Raw genomic sequence first — 24511 nt, forward strand, 5'->3', positions numbered from 1 at the left:
AAAATAATTTTCTTGTCAACAAATGCTATCCTAAGTTGATTCCACAGACTCTTGGACAATCTTAAAAGCACTCCCACAGAGGAAAGCTTCCAGAAATAGAAAACAGGTTATTTAGTGGCCATTTAAAAGACTTAGTGTTTAAAAACCTTCCTTTTGTATTTTCCCTATTTTTTTTATACTAGGAATGGATCCTACATGCACATAAAAGATCCTTTTTTCTACTGAATATAGTTCTACAACATGATAAATGAAATTTTTTTTTCAAGACTAAAAAGAAATAACATAGGATTCAAGCAAAACAAATCAATATATTAAACTCAAATGTGGAAATATACACCACCACAGAAAATGACTGGATTAGAACAGAAAAAAACAAAACAAACCCCAACACAAATACAAGATGTAATAACCAAAATTACAGTGCCACCCAGAACCCAGGCTTTGTACCACAGCCTCTCACACAGCATTTAACTGAATTACTGCAGCAATCATGAAGCTCCCCCCATCAGTCCAGCCCTACTGCCACTGGCACTGCCAGTTAGCTAGCATTAGATGCTTCACTTTTCTCTCCCATTCATACTTCCATGACTCTACCACACAGAGCAAACAACAAAAGATAAGTCTTTATCATAATATTTCAAATAACTAGTCATTTGTGTCAAGAAGCCTACAAACCTCACTTTGCATGGTACAATACTATTTTAGCATTTTTTAGTGCTAAATTAAATTTAGTGGTAAATTTATTTGGACTTACATCTAAGGGATAATAGCAAAACCCTGAAAACAACAGTGAAAGATTACTAGAAGTTGTCTATAAACATGGGAAACCTCTTTTTTTGAAGGGCTGTGGTGGAAGCAGTTAGAGAGTTATGTACTATCCTGCGTAGGATGAGATTTATGAAGAAAATATGCCATTTATAAAGCTAGTATTAGTTTAGAGCACAACCAAAATTACACAGAGACTCTACAGAAATAAGCATCATATTAAAAATTAGAAAACATACAGAACACATTCAAAATATCGTACCTTCACGAGATTCAAAATAATAATGGGAGAGCCAAATCTCTGAAGCATTTGGTCAAAGTGAAGAGCAGCAACATGTGCAAAAGGATCTGCTTGGTCCACTGCAACAAATACATATATTCAGGATGATATTAAGCGAGCTGTAGAGTCACTTAAATAATTTTCCCTTAAAAGTACTCTTCACAAAAGACATACTAATTCTCTGATAGTAATGATACAATTACATACTTTCCCTTCTTTTCATGCAAAAGCTGTTAAAAAACCCAAACTCTTCCCTTTCCCAAAATGGAAGCAACTTCTTAACCAAAATTTTCATGAGGTCCTTATAAAACAGCAATTATTCTGGCCCCATTAAACATAGCCCAGATGTTTTCCGCCATTTTCAATAGGCTCAAAATCTTACCCACAATACTAAGATAAATGTAGCTACCTTTGTATACAAAATAAGCACAAAGAAAGCTGACATCTTCAAACAGAAGTTTTTTGTATTCCACTTTTGAATGTGAAGCCTAAGATGGAGATTTTTTTTTCTATTCAATTTCATCAAATGCAGCTTTTTATATGGTTGAATATTTGTATGCCATGATGTTGATAATAAAGAATATTGATTTACCTTAAGTTATGGCTTCCCAAAGAACAAATGCATAGAGAATTCATTCATTTTTGCAAATTTAGTTTTCACTTACTCTCTCAGGTGTTCCTTTAAGACACAGCACTATAAACTATCACAAAGAACAATTTGTACATACATGTTATGGGTGGCTTAGGCATCATAGTTGAAATATCTTGAGACCAGTACAGAGGGACAGATCCTCGAACCTGAACGTAGGAAGAATAACTCCCCGCAGAAAATGACATAACTGAAGCATCATAAAGTATTTGTTCAGTTTCCACTTCATTAGCAACATCTCCCTAAAACAAAGCGAAATACAGATATGTAGACATGACACTTCAGAGCAGCATGCATTATAGAGAACTGATCATTAAAAACAATTAAATTGTAAGAGACCAAATCACAGTAGTGAGAACACCACTGAACATTAAATTCCCATTTGTCCCTAAATGTATATTGCCAGATTTTTATATTTTTTTCCTCCATCAGGGAAAGAACTTTATCTCTAAGTGTAAAAAAAAAAAAAAAACCCCAACCTGCCAGTTAAGACTTATTATTTTAAGAACAGCTTTATTATCTCAATTAAAAATGTAATGATAGCTGTGATAACATTATCTAATAGCATAATTTACAGCCAAAACCCTAACAACCCTCTAAAACATTTCAGTTTTCTAGTCAGTCAAGCTCAAGCTTTCATATTGTTGGGGGGCAGGGGGGAATCGCTAAAAAAAACCAAAACCCACCAAAAAAACAAAACAAAAAACCTACCACACATTTAATTTACCTCACAGTTTGCTCCCCGTTTCAGAAAACGTGTTCCAGCAAATTTGCTTGATCTTCTGGCTATCAGGGTGACATATATAGGGCGACCATATATTAACAGTTCTTGAAAGAGACGTTAAGGTTTACATGTTATATGCAATTTTTCATTCATTTACTCCATGCAAGCAGAAATAAATTCTAAAAAAGGTGTATGAAACATCTGATTTACTAAAATCTCCTTAAGAGAGATGAGTATCACTTCCAAATTTCTTGTGCAGCTGAGAGAGAGCACTGCCCTTTTCAACAGTTGAAGAACTTTGAAAAGGGAATCCACATTACAATACATCAACCACTTTTCATAACATACAGAGGAGAAGTATTTCTATTTTATGAAGTGACAATGCAGGTGAAATAAGTACCAGATTCACCTTGGGCCGCAAATACTGCTTTCGTGAATACTGGGATTAAAGCCTGGGAGCTTCTATTTTCAGATCAGGTATACCAGTCACCCTCTAATTATTTGTCTGGAAAAGTAGGTAAATCTGCAACTAAAGTAACAACAACTGAAAGCCAGAGGCAAGCCACTAAATATGCAGTGGTGGCTTTCTTTTAGGCTTTTTATTTTTTATTAAAAACAAAAAAGATAGAATCAGATGTGTCACGTGACTATCACTGCTTCCTTAGCAGAAGGGAGGCACAAGAAAGAGGGAAGATGACATTTGCTCAAATACCTAGAGCAAAGACTATTGTCACTCACAAAGCAGCAGCAGGCATAATGCTGGTGGTCAGATCCACAGCTACCACTTCAATTAAGTAAGACCACAGATGAAATTGTGGCATATAAAAACAGATCTAGCCTTCTGTCTGGGGACCAAGCCAATGACCAGAAGCCTTACAATCATGAAAAAACAAAATTAAATTTTGCAAAGACACCACTAACCTTACCTTCATAATCATATTTGCTTCCCCAGGTATTTCATTGACAGGCTTGTAAACTAACATGATACTGTTGATGATTAAAATATAGTGTCTCTGTAATATACTAAATTCTTATCAACTGAGATGTTGAGATGGTATTTCTTTGGAGCGTGATAGGCATTTCGGCTTTTTTGCCTCCTACTACAATGTGCGTAGACCCATTTACCCATTTTAGATAATATATAGTCAGGAAAAAAGATTTTCAGATGTTCTAGTGTTTACTTAACTGTCTTCACACAGCAGATGAAGTTCTGTCATCAACAGAAACAGAGTACATACAAAAATTTCTGCAAATCTCACTTACTAAAAAAAAATGTTTTAAAGGAGATTAGGAAGAGAACATTTCTATGTCAGTGATTCAGTTCTGTTTAACTTTTCTCTCCTTCCTCAAATATCAGTAAAAAATACAGCTGAGCCTTAAAATCCTCTCATGTTCTTTATTACTAAACCCCATGGTTACAAACAGTTGCCTCACTGAGAATGCAGTCTACCTGTGGCAGGGCCCTGTTATAAGAACATAACTATTTCCTGTTTAGCCATAAAACCTAGAAAAGTAATGAAAATAAAAGCCAACCAATAATTCTAAAATTTTAAAGTATTTACATGACAAAGAAATAATTCAATGTATTTCACACATTCAAACTTAAAAAAAAACATAAATGAAAATTTGTTTCAACACTAAAAGGATACTTGATTGCCCACAGAATCCGTGAATAATATACAGCAGCCAGTCACGATGAACAGTACTTTTTACTGCCTCCAGAAGCTTGCCATTCCACACATACTTTTCATAAGGCTTACTGCAAATCCCAAATACACCTAGGAAGTTGTTACAATGAAAATGCATTAGCAATTAAGAAACAAGCTTACCTGCATTGGACTGTTTTAAAATCCAGGTCGTTGGACCTCTACTTTGTTTTTTTTCCCTTGACTGCAACTCAGTATAGCATTTATTCGCATCCTTGAAGTGTGCCAAACACAGAAAACTTCAGGCACTAAAGCTCAGCATTTATGAAGATTTCCAATTTTTCTGTGGTTGCCGGTCACTGTAGTATTTGAATGCCTTCATGCAGAAGTTTCCAATACTTCCAGTACTGAAAAGAGATCTCTGCATGTTAACAGTAGAGCATTTGATAATATGAGAAATAAATCAAGTTGTGAATTCCATTTAAGGCAAAAATACTCTCATAGGAGGACTTTATAAGCTTTTAAATTCTGGGTCCCTCTAGAGTTACCTGTTAGGCTCTGGAAGATCATGCATAGCTCTGGCCCCCTTTACAAAAAGTATGTGAATCCCCTTCTCACATAATTTAGCTTGGTTTTCCTAACTTGCACAGACACCAAAAAATGGAGCTATTGTAGATGTGCAAACTAAAATTCAATTTCTGATATATCTGGAACCTGAGTCTTTTTCTGTTTCAAAAATCAGAACCAAGATGACAACTGACACTAAAAGGTGGCGAAGGGACCTGAATGAGTCTGAATCTTGAAGAGGAGGAATAGGACAAGAACTCTATTAGCTACATTTTTTTTTTGTGTAGTTTTTTCAAATGAAGTTTCTGGAAGGATGAGTTATATTGTAGTAGTATGTACATCAATTACAGCAGACAAATGTTCTGCTGGGGGAGAAAGATGAGTTCTCCTAACAGACCGAAGGTGAAAATGCAGCCATTGAACAAACTGTTGCTACCGACTCACCCTGCTTACCATAAGCCCACGGAAAAACTGATGTAACCATTTTGGTGAAGGAGTGTATACATTCAGCAGAACCTGTCCACAAGCGTTTGGTCAGTAATTTGTCTTCCTTCCTATTTCTAGCAGCATTACTTTGATGAGAATTTGTTCTTGAATGACAGGTGGCTATTTCTTACACATATTCTATCATATGATCAGACATGTTACTAATATCTACTGGAAATGGAGTTGTGTGCGCTATAAGCATGCTGCTGATGGGGTCATGGTTATGGCATCTTTATCTCACAATGTTTTCACAAAGACATAGAAGAGATGATGCCATTGTATGGATTCCTGAGGGATCTTACAGATAAGAGCCTTTGCAGAGGAGGAATTATTGCACCCTCCACACTTTGTGGTCACTGTAGTATTTGACAACCAGTTCCTGATATCCTCATATACATGACTGTGTTACTAATATCATTTTGGGGGGGGTGGGGGAGGAACTGCTTTTCTTTAAAAGGAAATACATTATTTGATTATCTTTCAATTTTTCCATCAGATTTAGGACACAGTTTACACAGCATTACTTTCAGGCTTTTAAATGACAGTATGATAGCTGTTTACAAGTATTTAACATAGTAAGTTCCAGTGTCAAAGATGATTAGTTACTTACCTAAGATTCATTCTCATTCTTTGAGTTGTAGTCAGTGTAGGTCTATTCTAGGTATTGTGATGGAAGGGTGTCAAAAACAAAAGGGTGGACAGTGTCCAAGTTCATCTTGCATAAATTTGGGTCAGGGGTTGTTTTTTAACAATGTGCTTGTCAGACCTTCAGAGTCCCCTTTGGAGGCACAGAAAGCAGGACCAATAAATTCCTTCTTCAGTGCCTTGGAAGATTCATTTTGGGTTAGAAGAGGTGGAAGACAAATCATGCAATTCACACTATCTCAGAGAACCAAAGTGTCTTTGTGACAAGTGGGATTTTTGTACCGTATTTCTCTGTGTATTATATTTTCTGTGCAAGAGAGGTTACACAGTGAGTGACTAAGAATAAGGATGGTAAAGCAGAGGGGCTGCTGAGCCTCTTTATAACCAATACAAGCACAGATCCAGATTCTATGTTGCATCTAACCTGGCTTCGATATTAAGTTCATAGTTTTAAACAAAATAGTACCAGACTTTCTCTATACTATTGCTTTGCTTATCCATGATGTATTTAAAAGGCATGGTGGTGTATTACTAGCTAAGAAGGTTGGTTATATCTCCACAGCTGTTTGAGACCACTTTTACAGCAATGTATTCGTTATGAATCAAAGGTAGCACTGTTATTTCTGATATTTCATGCTTAAACAAGGAGAAAAGTGGTGTCACATACACAATACCCAAAAGTTAAAAAAAAGCTAAAATGTAATTTTTTGACAAGCATTCACATAATTAGTACAAGTCACAGGGCAATAAAACATAAAAAGCACCAACTTCAACAGAATGAAATCCAATATTAAGAATTTCAGGGGAAACTTTCTTTTTTAAAAGTGCAAAGTAGAAGGGAGAACAAATAGTGTTCCTGCCTGGCCGGTCATCTATACACTCTTATGAATACGTTAGATCCAAAGTGAAGGCTGTAGTTTTCAACTGAAATCAATGATTTTTCTTAGGCTTCCTGATAGTGCTTACTACATCAAGTTGACACTAACTTCATACAATTCCTCTGTTGTCAATATTTTGCGACATGAAACAAAAAAGATTTGTTAGTATTTAATCAGTTACTGGTTCCCACTCTCTTTGTAATTCATTCCTATTGGGAGTCTTTCAAGTCAGTTGAATAATCAATTGCTGAAAAACGTCAGCATGCTCAATTATCTCCCTGAGTTGCAATGTAAATTAACAAAACAATGATTAATCACCTCTAGAAATTGCAGTTTAAATTCAAATGTCTGTAATTGGCACTTTACGTAATCTTTTATTAATTCACGACTGTTACAAGACTACTGATCAATACAGAAGACCCGAATATTTCTCAAGAGTAAACTTAAGTGAAATATATATTCTAGATGTATTCATGACCAACAACATTAGTTTAATTAGACATATTTTCTTACCACTTCCACCTTGTGTTGAAAGTCCTTCATCTTCAAATATATCAAAACTCTCTTGTCGGGTCTGAGCTGTTTCAGTTTTTAATGTCTCAAGCGGCATTCTCAGGACAGTAAGATTATACTGAAGGGAGTGAGATAGATCATAGCTGTAACTGACAGACAGTTAATATTTGTTAATAAGTGTAGATAAACAGGTCTCTTCTGAAAGCCCTTATGCTCCATCTGTACTATTTCATCCAAAAAATAGGGTACATATTTTTTCTAGTACTATTTATAGTACTATTTCATATTTATAGTACTATTCATATTTATAGTACTATTTCATCCAAAAAAAAAAAAAAAAAAGACCTTGAAACAAGATACACAGATTCTGAATCTGTAATGGCAATGACAAATTTACAAACATAGAAACTGTTTACAGTACAGTAGCTGAAATTGTATTTATAGTCATTATAACTGAAAACTGAACATGCCTTTGAAACAAAGCATATCAAACTTAATTCACTATGTCCCAAGAAGCAGTCCTGAAGATCAAAAATAGCTATTCTGCCAAAAATATCCATATACATAGACAACCTAATTTTTCTGAGATTTAAGTCCTACTCTCTAACTACCACCTGAACTTGAAACAGGCAAAAGTTTGGTCCAGAAAAAGTGTATCTGTCCTCAAATTCGTGATTTCAGCACAGATGCATCCTAAGACAGTGGCTGCTGAATAAGCAAAAGGGGTTTTTTTGTTAGTTCCATAACAGTAACAAATTCTGCACCTCATGTCTTTTATACCAACACCACTCTACGCTAATTGCTAAATTTTATAAGCCACTAGGATACATTTCCCCAAGGAGAAACCAAATATACACAACACTTGAGTCAGAAATACAGATTTCCACTTTAGCCTAAGGCAGCATCAGTGATTGCTGGCCCTCGAGTAAGTTCAGCTATTCATTAATGATCTAAAAAATTTTATTTAAACGTTGGACATTTAGATTTATCGCTGATGATAAAAAATAGTCTAACCCATGTACTCACTCTACATTTCCACAATAATGACCTAACAGGCTTAACTGTTAGAAAAAAAACCAGTCTGTTACATGCTCAGTTTGCATAAAACAGAACCTTTAAACAGTATCGTAGTAAAAGATTTGTTCAGGCTGTTCTTCCATTTTCCCCTTACACCAAATGTTTTCATGTACCTAACTTCTAATTCTGTTCAGTATTTATATGAAAACCCCACAGAAAAATATGCTATGATTTCAGCCAAGAACATTTAAATTAAACCGATAAATGTGTTTATCAGAGTCTTGTAAGAACCTTCTCCTTTCCCCTCTACACAAGACCACAGAAACAGCATACATTCATCATCTCCAAGCAGAAAAAAAAACCAAAAGAAGGTTGTATAATGTTAGGGCTGGGAGACAAAGCATGGAAGAGAAAAGCAGTTTTTATACTGTGAAAAAGCCTTCCAATGCAAAACCATGAAACAAACATGAAACTTCAGTAGGTTTCATCTTCACAGATACAGCTGTGACAAAAAGCTTTTATTTTCCAAGAGGGATTATGTTCTAGACTGTTAGATACACCTTTTGGTACTTGTAAGAGGGTTTTTTTTGTTTTGTTTTTTTAAGTCTTAAAGTGTTCTAACTATTACTGTCGGGTTTATCACCCCATTTCCCCTATTATGCTGCTGTCCCAAAAGTCTCATGTGTAATAGTAGCTGGGACTAGACATAAACTTGTCTCAGGTATGGCATTTATGAAACAATAAGCAAGAGAATTGGTAATAGCTAGAAAGCCCTATGAAATATATACCCTATGCAGGGTATGTCTTAGATGAGGACCTATTTCTATATCTTTGTGATATATGTTTTGATTAAAAGGCAAACCTTTGTTTCTGGAAAATGAGATCAAGAAAGAAAAACTGACAAGACAAGCAAACCCCCTGAAATATACTACTTTTCCAAAGAGAGAACTTCTGCATAATCTGGCAAGGGTAAAGTCAATGGAAATAGTAATTTCAGTATCTACCTTCTACTATGTCAGTAATATTTGTATAGTTTTTCAGCTTCATGGAGACTACACACCTAATCAATTTGTTGAAGCAGAAAGCAAGTTCAAAAGACACAGATGAAAACGGACAAGCAGTGTGATTATGTGTCTTCCCCAGAATACCAACCTAAAGATTTTGGGCATCAACATCCAAAAGCAGAATCTTACAGCAAATGTAAGCATACAAATTTTTTAAAGGAATTAGTAACTAATACTTACCTAAAATAGAAGTTGCTAGAAAGGTCCACATTTTGAAAGATTCTCAGATACCTAGCAAAATAATTCAAGTTAAAGGGAAAGTTATTACATTAACCAGACAGACCCCAAGAAGTCATTCAGGGGATCTCAGAAATTAAACTACACATAAATATTGGCTCTTGCCATAAATTCTCTAGCTATCTTACTGTAATTGTTTTGACAGGTAATTCCACTCGAATGTCAGCATGTGGATTAAATAAATCAAATAGCCTTTTTTTAATCCAGTGTCTACATGTATATGCATTCTGCTTCTTCATGCAGTTGTAGTTCTGTTTTCCACATGTGGGTCAAATTTTCTAGGACTTACACAAGCAAACTCCCAACAGTACTATACAAGAATTGAAGATTTTTGGTGTTATTCTGAAATAAATGAGCAAGAAAAGAAATATCTACTTCAACCTGTCATACACTTGCAAATTCTCAGGAGAAACCGTAACACTGTCTATGAACGATAAAATGGCTAACACCACAAATATATAGGTTAGATAATATGGTCTGCTTCATTCTAAGAGGGGAGATTGAGGTTTACCACCAGTCATACCTTTAAGTGGGAACTTTTTAACAGTTACCATTGGCTTGATTTATTACCTGACATCGGCTTGTCATAATCCATCACTTTTTGACTATTCACACTTGGTACAGGCTGAAAAGCAGTTTATTGAAATAATTTACTTGTATGAAAGACCAGACAAAGTTACCTCACCCTGATAAAAACACCACCAGGATGTACTTGTACATTTCATAGAATCATAGAATCATTTAGCTTGGAGAAGACCTTTAAGATCATCGAGTCCAACCACAAACCAAGGTTCAACTTTGAAATTGCTGCTGCATGCCATAGAAGACCTAAGACTTGTGAGACAGAGCTGAAGAATTTGCAATACCAACTCAACAGAACTACTTAGCTTTACTAAATATCAAAACAAAGACACCTTGTACCCATAAAGCTGTATCTTGCAGAGAGATTGCTTTCTCTTTCAGAAAAGGCAATTGTAACAGACATTGTTATCTGAGCCTTCTCTGCAGCAACTTCATTTCAGATCATTAAACAACTTGTTACATAGAGACAAACTCAGTACTACTAATTACAAGGTTCCTTGCTCATCAAAGGCTCAAATTTCTTTCTTCAGAAAGAAGTCACAGAAAGGAGAGAAGTAGCTAAACTTACCAGGTCGTCAGTTAATCACCCTTTACACCACCAACATTCACAAGATTCTGACAGCACAGGATCACTAAATTAAATAATCTACTCAGCACTTCTTGAAGGGTACAAAAGATCTCTTCAGGTGAGATTGACATGATGCTAGAGCTACTAACAAAAGAACAGTACCTAAACATAAACCAACATTAGCATTACTTTGCCCTTGTAAGAACAATGTTTATATTGGATGCTTCCTGGTGCACATTTGCTAGGATGTATCTTTGACATGTAGGTGACATTGAGATGTGGACAAAAAGCTCTAAAAGACTGTAACAGTTGTATTTACCCTCCAGGTAGAGGCCACAGAACTTGTGTCCCAATCTCCATTCTTCCACACTAATTTATCAGCTAAGGTAAAATGGCTTGAATGACATACTAACAGAAGGAAATCCATAACTAAAATTTCTAGTTGCAGTTCACCATTGCTCAGAAAATATTCAAAAAGTACACACTGTTTATCACCTTTACTTACCTGGCTTCATCAGGATGAGTGATTCTTACAGAGTCATTTGGAATGTAGATCATATTTGTATCTTCTATTTTATATATTGCATGACCTCCAATATCTGCCATTTTTCTTCTTTTTGTTATTAACACAATGTAGTAGCCTTCTAAAAACCTGACAAAACCTGTTAAAACAGCATTAAAATGCTATTAGTTGGCTGTTTGTGCTGATTTGATCAAACGTATTTAGAAAAATGGTATCAGAACTGTTTCAAGACTTCATAGAATTTTTGTTTGTTCTTAATGTTACATGTATAACGTGCATATATACACATACAAAAATATACATATGCATAGACACAGAGTCTTACAATTCACCTCCAGTAAGGGTTAATAGTTTTTACTTTTTTTCCCCTTCCACTGTGCACAGTTTTAATATCAGGTAGCAGAGTTAAGACATTGAAAATTCAGAATAAGTTGCTGTCTACTTAAGATACTTGTATTTGCTTTTTATAGAACTCTCACCGTTCAGAGCAAAGCATACCCTAATTACTTCAGACACAAAAAGGTTAATTTTCCAGGGCAAGGAGGAATCCCAATCTCCAATTTTCTTTTCGGGTTTATGTATTCTCTACTGGGGAGGTGCACAGAACAGCAAAAGGAGTTGAGGGTACTACAACACCTTTGCGCTCTCTCTCCTTAACAGCAGGGAATGAAATTCCCTGTCTACAGCAGCATCTCCCCCAAATTAGCCATTCAGAGCATCAGGGGTAATCCTTTCTTTCTATTTCCTCTCTCAGATACCAACACTTGACCCTGCTGAAGTTCAGAGGGCTGAGGAGGTAGAACAGGCAGTGCCTGGCTTTATTACCTACCAAATGTAGGCTTCTGAGGCCTCAACCCTCATTCCCTAACGCTACAGGGCATAGCCATGCTTCTTCACTGAGTTGCTTCTTTGGACGTCTCTATTACATATCATTAGGAAAAAGCATAACAAACCTTTAAATACAATACTAATGTATAAACTCAAATTAAAATTGTAACTATGTAACACCCCTGAACCCAAATTTGTTTCTAATACAGCATAGGCAGTGATACAGCAGACTAAGTTTTAATAACTAATAAATTACATGAATTAGCTCTTGGAGGTAGCTGCTTTGATGGGTTGCTACTAGTAAAGAGCCATAAACTCAGTCACTGCTGCACTGCCAACAAATATATTAATTGGGGGGGGCGGTATGGGATGCACAACCTCACAATTCACATTTTAACTTGTACTTATATTCAGTTCTTTTAGCTTTGCATTATAAACTAAAGAAGAAGGATGAGCAAAGCACACATTTTCTTCCCTGTCACTGCTGGAGGCTGCAATGTGATCGAATGAACTGCAATTCTTTTCTTCTGCCTTATTAGCCCCCCTTGGAAAAATGCTCTCACCTGCACAAGGACAGGAAACCCTGCTGACAGTAAGAAACAAAGTCTTCCATTTGAAGCAGCTAGACTATTGAATTTCAGTTTTTAAATAGCAGTCAAAGTTCTTCCTGTATCCTCCAGGCACCAAGATCACTTAAGTGAACAGTCTCTATCCTCTGAATTTCACCAAATGTTATACCAAAGCCTGATAAGGAACCCAGCCTTTCCCCTTGGCCTGGTTCTCGTCATTTAAAAGAGATTTCTACTTTTAAACACTATACAGTGAACCAGAACTTAGCCTATCAGCACCCCCATTCTGAGTGCACTGAATGCACTGTCTCCGGTTAATGAAATAACCAGAGAACAAAGCAAAGCTGTCCTTTCCAATTGTACAAAAAATAGCCCTGTCCTCCTGACCTGAGCCAGGAGGCAGAAATAAATGACCAACTGCATTCCCTCAAATGAGATGTTTATACATACAGATATGATTAGATAGGATCAAGATGGAAGACATCTAAAGCACATACTTTAAAAGGGCAAGATAATCTGAAGATCACTAAGAGAGCATGTTATTTCTAAAAAAAAAAAAACCTAGAAATAGTACACCATATCTGATAACCAATATATTTGTCCAGCTACAGAATATAAACTCTCCAGTTATGAGAAGTACATATAAACAAACATACAATTGAGATGCCAAATTTTCATTTAACACAACCACTTTCCAAACAAATATATTATCACATATTTCAACAGTAAGCATTGATGGCTTGTGCAAAAAAAGCCAATGGCACAAGACTGTTAGAAGCTGCTTTAGGCTTACCCATATTATTAATATTCTTAAATTAATAGGGAACATGAACCTCATCTGAGGAATTTCTGAGAAGTGGATCCATTGATAGGTTCCACAATGCCTCATGGACCAAAGGAATATAGAAGAAAGTTTGCTTAATCTGCCACTTTAGATTAGAATACTAATAATATTTTTTATGTTTGGCTTGTTATGCAAAATTCAGGAGCATCTTTTAAAGTCATTGCAGTCTCCACTTTCTCTGCAGCTTTGGATTTAGATGTTCAGGTGTATATTGATGCAAAAAAGTATTCTTGGGGGCTGTCAGAGTACACATTAACATTTACTGTGGAGACTTTACCATCAGTATATTGACCTCAGTATGTGACAACAGGGAGGAAAGTAGTGACTTTCGGATGAAGTTAGAAGCTATTAAAACCTTGAAGCAATCCTCCAGAATTACGGACAGCTGATCAGCATTTAAAAATTCAGTTGACATACTAGTCAGTTATCCTTGTTCAAACATGAAAGAAATTCTGAAATATGTCACTGCAAAAAGTTAACCAAAAAGAAAATTAAGTCATCTTTCTGAATAGTGTGTGATGACAAAATACAACCTAACAAAGGAGGTCAACTTTTGTTTTCTTTTAAAAAAGGATTCTGTGAGCTCTGGAATTCGGAAGGCCGTATTCCACATGATTTGTATTCTGCAATCAGTTGAGTTTGGTGAGATCTTCAACCAACCTTCTAGAGTTTGGCCATTTCCTAGATCTCTCCTTTAGTGATGAAGAGGAGACTAGTTACAGCACAACTCTCATCCCCATACTTGCCATCTGTTTTCATGAAATACATAGAAACTTAATTATCTTCAACAATGAAATTTCTCAATCCTCCTCAGTTTAAAAAAAACAAAAAACATCAAGGGGAGACAGAAAGATACACAGTGTGGCACAGCAAGCCTCACCTCCTTAAGAAATAAAGTTTTTATAAAACCAAACAAAACACTTACCTACTACACCAAAAGCAGAAACAGCTCGAGATAACCCAGAAGAGCCCTTCTGTCCAATCTTTGTTCTGTTTCCCAGGTCTAAACGGCCAAGAAGTTCCCTCACCTCTTGTTGTGTGTACACATGCTTTAAAATAAAAAGTCACTTAAGTTACTGCTTTGGTAGTTAAATATTATTTCATGTCAGCAAATAGAAGAACTTACTTAATATACAATAAACCAAACTCCTGCTCTGCATCCTCTGTCTCCTGTTTCAGTCCTACCAACAAGTACAAGTTTCTTTTCACACAAAACTCACCACTGCAATAGAAATATTCATGGTCACTGGTGAATTCAAACATTTCTAAGTCTTAAGTGTTAAGATTTTAAATGATAAACTTCTTGGAAAGGAATCAAGTCTTATTCTATTGTGTACATTAAGACTCTTGTTGCTGCTGTTTGTTTTGCTTCAGATATATCAGAAACACAAAAAATTTGGCTAGAGAGTAATTAAATGTATTTTGCACTCAGAACAGCATAGCTGAACATAAGAAAACCATTGGGAGCCTATACGTAATAAACTGAAAAACTTGGGAAAACTTCATTAAAAGTGAATGTGCTGTTTGGAGATCTTGTGGCCACTCCCATACTGTAACTGGTCATTATCATGCTAATACTGTATGCATCTGACATATGAGGAGAGGCTGAGAGAGGTGGGATTTATCAGCCTGCAGAAGAGAAAGCTCAGAGGGGGTCTTACCAATGTGTATAAATACTTGGTAGAAGGGAGTAAAGAAGTCTGAGCAGACTCTTCTCAGTGGTATCCAGTCAAAGGACAAGAGGCAATGGGCACAAATTGGAATACGGGCAATTCCATTTGAATGTAAGAAAACGCTTTTTTACTGTGAGGATGGTTGAACACTGGAACAGGTTACCCAGAGACGTTGTGGAGTCTCCAGCCATATTCAAAACGCAACTGGGCATGGCCCTGAGCAACCTGATCTAGCTGACATTGCTCTCAGCACAAGGGCAGGACTAAACAATCTCCAGAGATCCCCTCCAACCTCAGTTGTTATATAACTATGATTCTGTAACATACCTTTGTTGAAACAGGTTAAATGTGTAATATTTAAATTCAGCTCAATATAGACACTATTATTTGGAATAACTGAAAAAAAACCTAAATAGAGAGGCACTCACCTTATCATCAATTATAACCAGATCCTTTGGTTCAGTGCGATCTATTTTCAAAACACGGTATTTGGTTTCTGCAGGATTACTTCCAACGAGAAAATATCGCTACATTAAAAAAGAAAAGTCAGAATATCATACAGGATAAAGCAACTAAAGCCCATTATAACATAAGACATCAACAATGCCATTTATATAGTTTCTAGAGTAGATACATTTCAACTAACATCAAATATGTAATATTCCATATGGACTGTGAATAAACTGTTTTAGACATCAGTACCTTAGGTAGGTACATTTGTATACAGTCAACCTTTACAACTTAAAAGACCTCATTCTCTGCACTGTAAAAGGAGGAAAAAAAAATTAAAAATTGAAGAAAGGTGAAAAACTGTTTAGAGAGGAAAAATGTAATTTACACCAGGTACTGTCCAACTACACCCTGCCCCAGCCATTACTGTCTTCCCATTTGCTTTGTAAAATTTAGCAGAAGCTTACACACAAGTTTGTAACTTTTCATGATCTAAAACTACTGTTACCATACTGTAGTCCATTGCTATTTCTGCCAGCTAGTCTTTACTAGTCCATACTAAACACAGAAAAACTGTAAGTACTTCAGTACTGCAAGTTTTCTTCATTTTTTATTTATATTTGCAATGATAGACTTCTCACCAATGTTCTTCCACAACGCCCAGCCATGCTGGTTAAAAATACTACTTTTTAAAAAAAAAGACTAGCTTTATTTCTCACTTAAAATATGAAAGAAAGACCACTGATAAACATATAATGTGTCCATTTCTTATTTAAGGGAATCAAACTATAATGAATTTTTACATTTAGAGGAATTAACAGTAAGCACAGGTTGCAGGAATGACTTGCTATAAGTAGCTCTCATTTTACTAATTCATTTCATCAGTGTGGTGCTACCACGCAGCAAGGTATAACTCATTAATAATGCTCAGCCTAGTAGGAAAGCATGGCAAATTCATGTGGAACTATGCAGCCAGCTCTTAACTTTAAAAGTCACATGGATTGAAGACGTGGAAGAGGAAATCAATAACAACATTCATACAAACCTCAGAGTTTCATAATTTATACCAATTAGATGTTAAGAAACATCTTTACTGTCAAGATATTTAAGATGAAAGAAGAACTTAAAGCCTTCAGCTTCCTTGAAATCACAAAAGCATCTAGATAGTCAGTAAGCTCTAAAAAACAAAATAAAATCCTTAACTTTAAGAGCTATAAAAGGAAACACCACCAACTTCTGGCTCTTGTACACTGAGTTACTCTTGTACACTACACCTTGTACACTGACGTTACAGTGCTTACTGAGTGGCAAGTTTTGCTGTTTACTCCTAAACGACAGTAAAGAAGGCCCTTCAAAGTCATATGCCATTGCAGCACTCCCTCCCTGAAGCCTTTGAGGCAGCACAAGGAACTGTTCCCCACTGTTTTTTTAGCAGTGATGTGCTGCTGTGCACAGCCCAGGCTCCCCAGCCTACCCCCCTCACAGTACCCTCTGCAGGTGATCCCATAGTGCCAAGATCTCTACTTCCCAGGAGGGAAATCATAATGACAAGAAGCAGGTTGGAGCCTCCACTGTGTGGCACTGAACAGCATAAAGGTGGAGGATGGAGCTCTTCTGCTGGTATCACCCACCAGCAAGAAACTCCAAACAACCAAGAGAGATGCTTGCTTAGACCATGCCATCATACCATCTTTTTCTTCATGCAGTAGAAAGTGCATGGACAGAGGGAAATATCATATTCATTTGTAATACATGGATAAGTTAGTCTGCATTTTAAAAGTGCTGTTTCTTTATCTGTAGAAAATTGTTAATTAAAGCTAAACAATTTTAAGTAGTCCATAATACTGCAATACAACTCAGTGATCTCCCATGTCCAGCTCATTAAATGAGCATAATTTCTTCCCAAAGTGACACCTATGGTTACCTACAAATCATCCTGAATAAAAATAGAAGAGTACAACTTAAGATTGTCTAAACAGCATTTTGGGCCAAAGACCACATTTAAAATTGGAACATGGCACATGACACACAGGAAGAGAGAGAGAGATATGGATATAGAGTTGCAAATGCTATTACTAAGGAAGTTCAGCTGGGTACTTCTCCATTTCCATTTTAATAGACCGATAAAATGTAAGGAAGCGCTATGAGGAACGCATCACTCACAACAGCTTGGCAGCTGCTGTAGTAGGCTATGCACAGCTACAGTGCCAGCTTCAAGTGCTGCTGCTGCTTAGAACAGCAGCAGCTAGATTAGATGAGAAGTAATTGTATCTGCAGACTATGGTAGCAACCACCATAATGAGTGTTACTTAACAAGCTCCCTTTGAAGTCCTTTAAAGACTAATTTAGGGGGTTTGTTTTAAGTTAGAAAGCTAGGCTGTGTAATGTATTGAGGAAGGTCAGCTGAGAACAGCATCAAAACCCAGCACCAATGGACCTAAGGAAGCCACCTTCTTAGAAAGCCAGGCAATGGGAAATCTCAATTTAGCAAATGAGAGTCTTACCCACTGCATGTTAGAGGATATTCTTGTAGAAGTAATAAAGGAAACATCTGCAATATCTTTTGAATTTAGACTGGTCCTCAAAATTACAAACCCCAAATTAGACTTCTACCTGGGAAATTTTCAGGACTAGCTAACACTCAACGCCAGAAATGCTTGAAAAATAGCATGATATGCCAGCTCATATTCAACCTTCAAGGTCTGAAATGAAAACAAAGATGATATGAAAACTAACAATGCAAAATGAAACTAAAAAAGACATTTCAGCATTAGCTGCTTCTGCTGCCTAATTTATGCATCTAATGAATAAATAAGTCTGTCTTACTGGATGATATGGAGCACAAATAAAACCATATCAGAGACGTGTACAGCAATTAAATTTGCCATCACACGAATACTAGGAAAGAATAAAGAAAAATACCAGATCAACACAACACTGAGCATGTATCATCAAATAAATTCATTTCTGAGGTTGAAACATAATTGCAAAATTAATCAAAGCTAAAATGTGCTGTACTGTTTACAACTATTTTGATTAACAGAAATCATTATAGTGAAAGAAATGAGAAACCACAGGTAAGCTACAGAAACCTTTCTGGGATTTTCTATCCTTATTCTCTTATGCCATTTATTACGAAGTTGAACTGAATAAATTGAAGCATTTTGCAAATGTCTCAAACAATTCCACTCCACAGCACAGCCACTGCATTTAGATAAATGGAAAACCTTGACCAACAAAGTACTTTCTCAACACAACGGTACACAAAGAGAAACTGTGCAGACTTCCTCATACTACCCTGCCGAAGTTCTTTAACCATCACCTGAGATGAAACACACTGTTTCCAGGTTTAGTCTGCCCTTGGCCTTGCTGAAACTTGTTAACAAGTGCACTTTGCCAGCCATGACAGCACACCATGCAGGTACTTGCCTATAAGATCTGGCCTGAAGCTTAACTTATTGCACAATTATCACTAAGCAACCACAAGATAGGAACAATCATTAGTCAATTCCACCCGGGACTGTGTTTTAACCAAAGCAATCTAATTGAAAGGCTTTACACCCTCTTTTATCAATCTTTTGATTCAGCCGAACCAACAAAAACAGCTTCTTCTAAAAGGAATCCAAACAAAAAACTTCTTACTGCAAATTGTTGTTTATAATGGCAGGATAACAGTTCTGAAATCAAACATTCTGCCCACAATTTTTTTTTTTCCTTTAAGAAGATTACTTCTTAGAACTCCTGGTCTAAAACTATGATTTGCTTCTTTGTATAGACTAATTATCATTAAGAAGTGTTAGCACTGTAAAGAACTTATTTCACTCATCAGTTAAAAAGCAACACACAGCTTAATCAGCAGAAAAAAGATGTGAAAACACACTAAAAGCTACTTGAAAAATACGGCAGTGCACTCACAGCCAATTTTTAAACCTGCAAATAGCATAAGGAAAACACTCAACAACTTATACAAAATGCTTGCAAAAGATACCCGTTAAGCCCATGGATATGTCTAAAAAACACAAAGCCCTAAGGAAGAGCGGTGGGTTGACGTTGGCCAGCTGCCAGACCCCCCCCAGTCGCTCTCTCACTCCCCCTCCTCAATAGGACAGGCGGAAAAAATAAGATGGAAAAGGTGACGGGTCAAAGCAAGGTCTGTTTTAGGGCCAAACTTTGTTTTGAAAATAAAAAATAGCAATAGAAAATACCTATTTTTCTTCATCCTTCCGTTACATTTAAATACATCAGTTTGTGATCATTTATCCACAAACCCCTCACCACCATTTTGTCCAGAAAGGCAGATTCATAACAAAACCAAATCTATAAGAGTGTCTCTTGCCTGTTGATCTAGTGACTACATTATGACACCCAGGACAACACAGGACAAAAGAAATAAAACATACGTCGCCAAAACAACTTAGGCAGACATTTGAAGGCACGTGTTTCGCATGCAGTGTGGTGCTACCACTTTTGAACTTTATTTTTGTTCTGCCTGAATAGCATACACGTTCAAAACTTGTCGTATTCTCATCCCTGCTATCCCACCAAGTATCTGCCGTACTCATAAATGGTCTCAGATCCCACATACACCAGTTGATTAAGTTTCTCTATTTTATTGCCCATTTATCTGGCACTATATCAAGACATTTAAGACACAAACAGTGCCTTCCTGAGTTTCACAAAACTCATTCTCTTGTCCCAACTCCATCCTCTGCTCCATTACGTCATCACCATTCCTGGAACACCATTACAGAGGGAACAGGACAGTCAGCCGAGAGGGTCTGTCTTCTGCTAATGAAAATATTCCAGAAAGACCAAATTTCACAGCCACTTCTAGCTAGAAAATGATGATAGCTAATGTTTGCCCAGTAGATTGTTCCCTACTTCCAGCATTTTTTTAAATGCGTCAGATATCCATCTATATAAATCAGTGTGCTTCATAATTCAGTAAAAATTCTGTAGCTTTTTCTGTGAAATCTCTTCTACATTAAAGTTTCTCCAATTTGACCACAGACTAGCTTCAGCATTAAGTAAGCAAACCTTGTTTTTGTTAATATAAAAACATTCAAATTATTTTCAGAAGAAATGACATTTAAAAAAAAAACAAACCACCAGCCAAACCCACAGTTTTCCCTGGGGAAAAGGGCAGAAAAATCTACAGGTAATTATGCTAGTCACATTGCTTAATAAGCTTATGCAAGTCATTTGGATACTGTGGAGATGGAGACTGTAGAAGAACCTGATTAGAATAAAATAATATTAATTAAGCTTCATAATATCCTGAAAGATAGGCAAGTGATATGCCTTTATAGAGATGGCACAAATTGACTTGTTCAATGTCACACCGCCTCAGGGGAATGATAATTTCCAATGAACTACCTACAGCTTTCAGGTGGGCTTCATTTGGGGGATACACAAAAGTTCTGCCTTCTCCTAAGAGAAAATATCTTTTGTTTCTTATTAGTCATATTCCTGAAATATCTTTACTGCCCTCTGGCGTGCATTTCAGCAGTAAATATATGCATAAAATGAAAGATAATTGGCATTGATCTGAATACAACTGTTTCAGTTCATTTTTCTGACTACTTCTAAACAAGCCTTCAACTTCCCAGGACAAACAGGAGATACAATTCACATCTCTGTTGTATTTATTGACCCAAAGCATCAGTTTAAAAGGTAGGTCTCAGCAGCTACCCTAAATATAAACATTAATAGAAAATATAGAATTTTGCCCTCTGTTGCTTCAATTGACACTGTGAATTCAGTTCTTCTCACCTCTAGGAGTATTTCTTGTTTGACTCCAATAATGCTGCCAGAGCCTTTCCTGTTTGACTTAAATAGTGCTACTGTACTCTTAACTAAAAAAAAAAAAAAAAAATCAACCAAAAAAAACCGTGCCTAACCATTTCCACTTTCTCATCCATTTCATCTCTTCCTCCTTTAACACAGAGGGGTTTTACAGGAATAAGGAGTATGATCAGTGTAAATTCCACGGTTTCTCCCACTGCTGACAACTGAAGTCATCCCTTCCTTGCCCACTCAAGGTCTCCACAAGGCATCTTAGGATATAGTTTCATGTTACCCTATATCCGATGTAACTCCTGGTCCCACATGGTTATACTGTATCTAGCAAACATATGGCCTTAGGGAAATCAGAACAGTAACGTGAACCAGGAGAAAGCTATTCAATTTTATGTCTGAGTGATGCTTCCGTCATATCAGTGACCGTCACAGCTGGTGACTGCATGATTGTGAGATTTTATGCAAAGGAGGCTGCATGAGGGATACCTCAGGGAGAAGAAGTGGGAACTTTTGTCAGCAGTGCAATGTGACACTGAATCAGCTGTAACAGCAAATTTCCGTCTAAAACTCTCTGTGACCGATCAAGCCTGAAGTCCAGTTTTGGGTTCCCCAGGACGAGACAGACATTGAGCTATCAAGATGATTAGGAGGACAGAGCACATGATGCATTGGGAGAGACCGAGAGAACTGGGTTTGTTCAGCCTTCAGAAAGCTTTGGCAGGACCTTACTGCTGTCTAAAACTATCCAACAAGAAGGTGTAGATAAGACAGAGCCAAATTCTCCCAAGGAGTGAACAGTGGATGGACAAGATGCAACTGATACAAGCTGAAACACGCAAAATTCCAACTTCCTTACCCTCCCCGCCTTTTATTTTTTTTAAACCATGAGGGTGGTCAAGCACTAGAACATGTTGTCTGCAGAGGCTGTAGAATCTCCATACTTGGAGATATTCAAAACTCAGCTGGACACAGCCCTGACATCATGCTCTCGTTGAAGCTGCTTTGAGCAGGGGGCTGGACTAGATGAACTCCGGAAGGCCCTTCCAACCTACATGAATCTGTGATTTTAAGTGCATCAACCCTTTTCAAATAATTACTCCAAAATGATTCGTATAGCATTTTTCCTTTGGAAAAAAAAATGACAAGAATTTGAATTTCAAAACTCAAAGGACTGCAACTCATGGTAGTATAGGATACTTTTTAATTTTCTAGTAGGAACATATAACCATATTCAGGGAAAATATTCCATTTATTCAGTCACTTCTTGTGGGGAATGTAAACAGCTTTGAGACACCATTACTCAGCTGAGACACTTCAAGTGGCACATGCTGGTCCACAAACCACTGCTTCTCATGGCTGATCTCGAGTGATCAGGACTGCTGGATCTGCCCCTTACTGAATTCAGAACACAGCAAAGCGTGGGCAAACCCACCCATTTGGGCAGATACTGCCAGCTACCACTAGCCAGATGTGAAAGACCGTGGTTGCTGAACTAACAGGATCAACTTGAGAGGCCTAGAGAATTGTAGCTAGCTGACAGAACCCTAAAGCGTAATACTGTCTCTGTAAATAGCAGATTGCCTCTCAGCAACTGAGCCTTAACGCTCAGAGAAAATTAAGACAGATACCCGTGCATGCCATTTACAAAAAGCCAAATCTCAGCTACCTGAAAAGTAGCATGAGTTGTGAGCCAAGAACAACCACACTCAGTAATTCAGGACCTGATTTGGGAATCATACTTCCCCGTTGCCCTTCTCCCATATAGCAATAATTTAGCTGAAAATAAAACAACAAACAGTGTTATCCAGCAATGCTGAGAAAGATGCATTAAGGCAGCCATCAAAATTCCTTTAGCCATAGGTGACAACAAACAACACTCTGGAAAGCAAGAGTAATTTCAATTTTTCCATTTACTGGTACCAATAATTCTGCATGCTTTAATCTGCCATTTTGGTATGTTTTCAAGAGGCTACACTGACTTCAGTGTAAAAACGATCTTTCTATTATCACTACAGGTACCATCTGAATTAAGAACTAGAGCTAATTGTTGCACTTAAAGCCATAGTTCCTAACTCTACCCAAAACTACCTCAAGTGAGAAAACAATATGCTATGAAACAAAGAGAAACTACACACAGACATTTGGTTGGGAACTAAAGGATGATAAACACAGCGGTATTATCTCAGGTTATTTACACCAAGAATCAGACTCTGACTCACACATGGTGCTCATCACATGGCTAAAGAAGCAATTACTGCTCAAACCTCCAACCCACTTTGCCCACGGCAAAAAGGACTGTGAATAGCACATCCCTACAGTTTCTGCAACAGAGTACTAAGGAATGCTAAAAATCTTCAACAGCTTACTTCCAGAGGTCAGACTGAAAACTCTGGAAGATGCTCCACAAACCATCCAGACGATGAGAACTGAAATCTCTCAGAAGCAGTAAGCAGATGGGTGCGGGTGGTAACCACTTCAGCCATCCTGCTTAAATTCTTAATTCAAATCTTAATTCTGGACATCTTTAGCTGCCCAGTTTTAACGCCAGCACCGTTAGCCTGGCCGGGCGGCAACGGCCACGCAGCAAAACAAGCAGGGAGCTGCGCAAACAGCGACAGCAGCAGCAACGCGGGGCCTAAACTCCCCAACCCCGCAGCCTGCGGCACCCAGGCCGCCCAGCCTGCCTGGCAGCGCGCGGGCTTGAGCTTACAGCACCGTGTAGCTCAGGTTCCAGGCCTGCCTACGCTAACAGCACTTCGGTCCGAAAAACAGCTCTTCGTTTAAGTCACAAGGCAGAGAGACGGTGACAAGAATTTTAAAAACTTTTTTTTTTTTTTTTTAGTTATTCGTTATGTTTTGGATGTGCCACCAAAAAAAAATCAGAATAGAAGAGAAAGGTGAGGAACAGTTCTTTGACAAGCGGTAGGCCAGCAAAGGCGGCAGCCCCGGGCAGGGCCAAGCCAGCAGGACGGGGAGCGGGGCCATCCCCCCGCTCTGCCCCCGGCGCGGCACGGCAGCCCCCAGCCTCCCGACCCCGGGAGCGGCGGCGGCGGGGCAGACGCTACTTACAGCCCTGGTCTCGTACAGCACCAGCTTCTGCACTGAGCTGATCATGGGGACGGCGGCCGCCGCCGGCATGGCGGCCGCGCAGGGCTCGGGCCTTGCCCCGGCCCCACGGCGGGGCGGGGGGAGCGGGGGCAGGGG

General features: G+C 37.6%; 1 protein-coding gene across 1 annotated transcript in view; it reads right to left on the minus strand.

Annotated features, from left to right (window-relative positions):
• Positions 1-24445, minus strand: part of FIG4 (FIG4 phosphoinositide 5-phosphatase) — a 72045-nt gene extending 47600 nt beyond the window's left edge. The window contains exons 1-10 of the mRNA XM_075707381.1: positions 24377-24445; positions 15487-15585; positions 14311-14434; positions 11127-11283; positions 9415-9465; positions 7154-7302; positions 4068-4196; positions 2422-2522; positions 1774-1936; positions 1028-1125 (exon numbers count right to left, since the gene is read on the minus strand). Of these exons, the coding sequence (XP_075563496.1) occupies positions 1028-1125; positions 1774-1936; positions 2422-2522; positions 4068-4196; positions 7154-7302; positions 9415-9465; positions 11127-11283; positions 14311-14434; positions 15487-15585; positions 24377-24445 (1140 nt within the window). The remainder of the gene's footprint in view (positions 1-1027; positions 1126-1773; positions 1937-2421; positions 2523-4067; positions 4197-7153; positions 7303-9414; positions 9466-11126; positions 11284-14310; positions 14435-15486; positions 15586-24376) is intronic.
• Positions 24446-24511: the final 66 nt, after the last annotated feature.

Source organism: Pelecanus crispus, chromosome 3 (genome assembly GCF_030463565.1).
Source record: "Pelecanus crispus isolate bPelCri1 chromosome 3, bPelCri1.pri, whole genome shotgun sequence".
NCBI classification, from domain to species: domain Eukaryota; kingdom Metazoa; phylum Chordata; class Aves; order Pelecaniformes; family Pelecanidae; genus Pelecanus; species Pelecanus crispus.